The following is a 5266-nucleotide window of genomic DNA, read 5'->3' on the forward strand; positions in this document are numbered from 1 at the left end:
GACCTGCGGACCACTTATGTGCACCCCTGATAATAGGACCCCTTTAACACGTGAACTGCTTCGGATAAAAGCATCAGCCAAATTTAAGTGATTTCTGTGGCCTGTTTAGTGAAACCATTTTAAACACCCCGATTGTACAGAAACAAATGACAAGAGCCACAACTGATGTTTCCAGATGTTAATCTGACATGGATATTCATTCAGCAGTTTAATCAAACAGGCCGAAGCCCATGTCCTCATCAGACTCCTCGGACTCCTCTTTGGGCGCCTCCTCTTTGGCCGCAGGAGCTGCAGATTTCACCTCCACAGCCGAAGCAGCAGGAGCTGCAACAGCGAAAGCGCTGGGATCAGCCAGGAAGGCCTTCACCTGCAGAGGAAAAAAAAAAGACACGCGTTTAGCGCCAGTGAAGGCAGAAAAATATCCATTAAGGACTGTCTGAGACCAAGCGTCCCCGTCTGTCGGGATGAACAGCCCTGACATGGACAGACGTGGAATAGTGCAGGATTGATCAACAGAAAGTCACGGACCAGCCGTTTCGTAACCTAACCTGCAGCAGCAGCACTTCTGTGTGAGATCTGAGCATTACCTTCTCAGCCAATGGGAAGGAGCAGTCCGTTTCCACGGCGACGGCCAGGACCCTCTTGTATCCGTTGATGATGGAGTGAGGGATGGAGGCGAGCGTCGGGTAGCCGATCTGCAGACACACACTGGCGATGTTCCTCACACCCTGAACAGAAGAGATGGACAAGTTACACAGACGTCAGGGAATAAACACTTTATACAGCCTGAAAGGGGGATGACATTAAAATGTAAAAAAACCACAAAAAATTTAACATTGATTTTTTATGAAATTATATTTAGTTAAACAATTTTTACATCAATTTTTTTTTTTAATATTCAAAACACTTCACTTTATATGAAAGGGGGGAAAGCTAAAATGGAAAAAATAATTTAATAAGTAAAAAAAATTAAATAAAAAGATTTAAATGTATGTTTTATTTAAAGTAGTTTAAATTATATAGTTATTTAAACATTAAATACTACAAGTATATAATTTAGATTTTCGAGTAAGAGTAAATTGAATTTAAAGTCTAATTAACAAATTACCCCGTTTTATTAAAATAAAAAGAGTGTTTAAAATGATCAATTAAACTAAAATTAATATCTATATTAAAATATAAATTAAATTGTATTTTTAATACAATTCTATATACACAAGTAAATATTAACACAATTATGTTACTTATTTTAACTCTAACATTATATTTTAGTTTTAATTTCCTATTTAAACAAAAAAAAACTGTTAAACAAATTATAATAATTAAAATAAATCATTAAGAAAAAGAAGTACAATTAAAACGTAACTAAAACACACTGAAAAAAAATAATAAAAGTGTCTGAGACCAAGCGTCCCTGTGAGCCGTGGGATGCAAACACACAGGGATAGAAGGAAACAGGTTTATTTGTGCAGGGGGAACGATAAACCAGCACTGCCACAGCCGGTCTATAACTTATCCTGCATCTTTACAAATACAATCACCCAAGACCCAAAATTGAGATTTAGCATCATCTTGAGCGCTCCCATCTATCTTTCAGGTCAAATCCCAACACATGCATGAGTAGCATTAACTGAACTGACCTCCAGGAACCTCTTGTGCAGGGCGTCTTCAGTGATGTCCAGCACCTCGGGGCTGTAGACGCTGCCGTTATCATACACCTGCTGGATGATCAGCCCGTAAGAGAAGGGCGAGATGTTCAGCATGTTGAGCAGCGTGGCCTCGCTGGCGCCCACCTTGTCTCCATGTTTGATCAGCTGAACGTCGCTCTGTAGCCAGAAGAGGACAGTTTAGTTCATTTGCAATATTTACAGGAGAAATCTAAAAGTGTCTGAGACCAAGCGTCCCTGTGAGCCGTGGGATGCAAACACACAGGGATAGAAGGAAACAGGTTTATTTGTGCAGGGGGAACGATAAACCAGCACTGCCACAGCCGGTCTATAACTTATCCTGCATCTCTGGATCAGCATTTGTAATGACCTTGAATATTTAAACTGGTTGAAAACATGTTAACAGATCAATTTCATAATTTTTTTGCGTAAAAAATTAATTAATCTCAAGATTAAGATAAGATCAATTATTTGATCCGCACTGACTGGAGGAAAAAAAAAATCCTTGACTATATATTTTAAATATAAAGAAAATGTTATTTAAATAAAAATGTTTTTTAATTCTATATTTTATAAAGAAATTATTAGACCAAACAATGTTGAGCTTCACTGCTAAACTGAATGAGGCACAACGGTTGTCTTAAAATATGTAAAAAAAAATATAATAATAAATAATATATATATCTATATATAAAATATTTTAAATTTTTCTAAAACAAAAAAAGAATACACTTAAAATAAGGTATTTATAATTTTAAAAAATAATATTAATATTAATATTGTCTTCATAATCATTGGAAGTCAAAATTGTAAAGAAAATGTGTTAAATAAATATTTAAAAAAATTCTATATTTTATAAAGAAATTAGACCAAACAATGTTGAGCTTCACTGCTAAACTGAATGAGGCACAACGGTGGTCTTAAAATATGTAAAAAATAAATAAATAAATAAATATGACTTCCAATGATTATGAAGACAAGATTAAATATTTTAAATATTTATTTTTTTGAAATTACAAAAAAAAAAAAAAAACATTATATATATATATATATATATATATATATATATATATATATATATATATATATACATATACAGTGGGAAAAAAAATAAAAATGATGTCATTAATTACTTACCCTCACGTCGTTCCAAACCTGTAAGACCTTCATTTATCTTTGGAACTTTGAAATTAAAAAAAAAAAAAAAACATTATATATATATATATATATATATAGACTCAAATATTTGAAATTTTTCTTAAACCAAAAAAACAAAAAAAAAGCTTGTACACTTAAAATAAGGTATTTGCGGAAAAAAAAGAAATCAATTTAATTTAAAATATTTAATCTTGTCTTTATAATCATTGGAAGCCAAAATTGTAACTGAGAACAGGATTTGATTGACCGCCCATTTCTGCGACTCACCAAGATTTCAATGGTTCCTCTGGAGATCTTGGTGGTGATTCCCAAAGCCTGGAAGAAGGAGGTCTTCTCAGGGCCGAGCCCGGTGTTCTGAGCCGGGACGATCACCTCACACGGGGCGATGGCACCGGCACGGGCAGCAGCGGGCACCTACCATCACAGACCACAACAACAGCTACATGAAGAGATGCATTCAAGCCCTGAAGAACCTCAGACATTCACCCAGTCGCTCAGTGATACTCACTTTGTTCACCAGCAGCAGATCCCGGACCTCAGCCAGATCCTCCTTGGTGAAGACGAAGCCGACGTTCCCGCGGATGTGGGGAAGCAGCCTGCAAAACACGGGGATAAATCAAACATTCACCTGGAGTTCTTTAGAAACTAAAGTTTATACCTGCAGCTAACGCAGAGTGTCTGAGACCAAGCGTCCCTGTGAGCCGTGGGATGCAAACACACAGGATAACAGTGACATGAAGAGATGCATTCAAGCCCTGAAGAACCTCAGACATTCACCCAGTCGCTCAGTGATACTCACTTTGTTCACCAGCAGCAGATCCCGGACCTCAGCCAGATCCTCCTTGGTGAAGACGAAGCCGACGTTCCCGCGGATGTGGGGAAGCAGCCTGCAAAACACGGGGATAAATCAAACATTCACCTGGAGTTCTTTAGAAACTAAAGTTTATACCTGCAGCTAACGCAGAGTGTCTGAGACCAAGCGTCCCTGTGAGCCGTGGGATGCAAACACACAGGGATAGAAGGAAACAGGTTTATTTGTGCAGGGGGAACGATAAACCAGCACTGCCACAGCCGGTCTATAACTTATCCTGCATCTCTGGATCAGCATTTGTAATGACTTGATGAGCGAATGAAGGTCGATATGTTTCACAAGGAATTTGTTGAAATCATCTGTTGGCGGTCAATTTTCAGGAATTGAAACTAAAGGAGATTTATAACAGTCCTGCATCTTAAATTCAACTAGCAGGTCAAAAATAGGCCAAAACTAAAATAAAATCTAATCTAAACCAAGTCTAATAATCTCTCATTTGATGAAGCGGAGTTCAAAATGACATTTAACTTTCGCTTTAAAATTTAAATTGACTAATAAGACTTTCTAAATTACATGTATGAGCTTAAATGCACTTTAATATAAAAAGCAGTCAAAGCAGCTTTGATTTTAATGGCAATATTCAATTTTTTACATTTAATGTAAATTCTGCAAAAGAACAATTCTCAAATATTCCATTTGTGGTCAAAGTTTTCACAATTTTTCTGTGGCGGTTTAGATGTAGTGAAACACCCACAGATGCAGAAAACATCAGAATCATGCATGTGAAAACTTGCTAAGAATTGAGCAAATAGTTGTAATGTGGCTGAGATTTAGACAGGAATTGCGTCTTTGTGGTGTTTTTTGCCAATTAAGGGAAAATACAAGACTTTACCTCAAATTGTTGTCCAAAACAAAAAAAAATGTTTGTTAAGAAATGTGACATTAAGCTGCAGGGCAGTTTTATCTATAATTTTATAGAGATTGCACACTAAATACTTTAAAAGCCTTTGTCTACTGTGGCTGACACGCACCTCTCCAGGGACGGGTTGTTTTCCAGGTGGCCACGGATGGCCTTTCTCATCATGGTGTTTTTGCCCATGAGCACGACGGCCTTGCCCCGCAGGGACAGACGGATGGTCTGCATCTGCTTGGAGCCGACATTGTCAGCGCCCACGATGAAACACTTGGGGTAGTCATCCAGCAGTTGCTGTAAACAGACAAAAATGTGTCAAACTACACAACCGGATGGGAATTGTGATTTAACTATGTCTGAGATCAAGCGTCATTGCAGATCATGGAAGACAGACCGAGATAGTAGGAGAGAGATTATTACAGTGGGGGGGGAATCGTGCATTTATTGAATCAAGCAAATCTTGAATTAGTATTAATATTTATTCATATTTTAAATTATTAAATATATATTATTAAAGGTCCCATATTTTACACCTTTCTGGAGTTTTATTTTAGGTTTTGATGTCCTTAAGAATATTTATTTGTGGTATAAGTACCAAAAACCATCTCATTATATTTTTACAGCTCCTTTCTCAGGAGCTCTGCTGAGAACAGGTTGATTTTGGCCTGTCTAATTAATATTCATGAGCCTCTCTTCTGATTGGCCTGTTGTGTTCTG

At 37.0% G+C, this 5266-nt stretch overlaps 1 protein-coding gene across 1 annotated transcript; it reads right to left on the bottom strand.

Annotated features, from left to right (window-relative positions):
• Positions 1-163: 163 nt before the first annotated feature.
• On the bottom strand, positions 164-4876 carry rplp0 (ribosomal protein, large, P0). The gene is made up of 6 exons (XM_016280605.1): positions 4668-4876; positions 3625-3712; positions 3093-3239; positions 1641-1826; positions 588-728; positions 164-367 (listed from the first exon to the last, which is right to left on the bottom strand). The coding sequence occupies exons 1-6, from the start codon at positions 4778-4780 to the stop codon at positions 209-211; spliced, it is 834 nt and encodes a 277-aa protein (XP_016136091.1). The 5' UTR covers positions 4781-4876; the 3' UTR covers positions 164-208.
• Positions 4877-5266: the final 390 nt, after the last annotated feature.

The sequence above is a fragment of the Sinocyclocheilus grahami genome, unplaced genomic scaffold, assembly GCF_001515645.1.
Source record: "Sinocyclocheilus grahami isolate Dianchi unplaced genomic scaffold, SAMN03320097.WGS_v1.1 scaffold142.1, whole genome shotgun sequence".
Taxonomy (NCBI): Eukaryota; Metazoa; Chordata; class Actinopteri; order Cypriniformes; family Cyprinidae; genus Sinocyclocheilus; species Sinocyclocheilus grahami.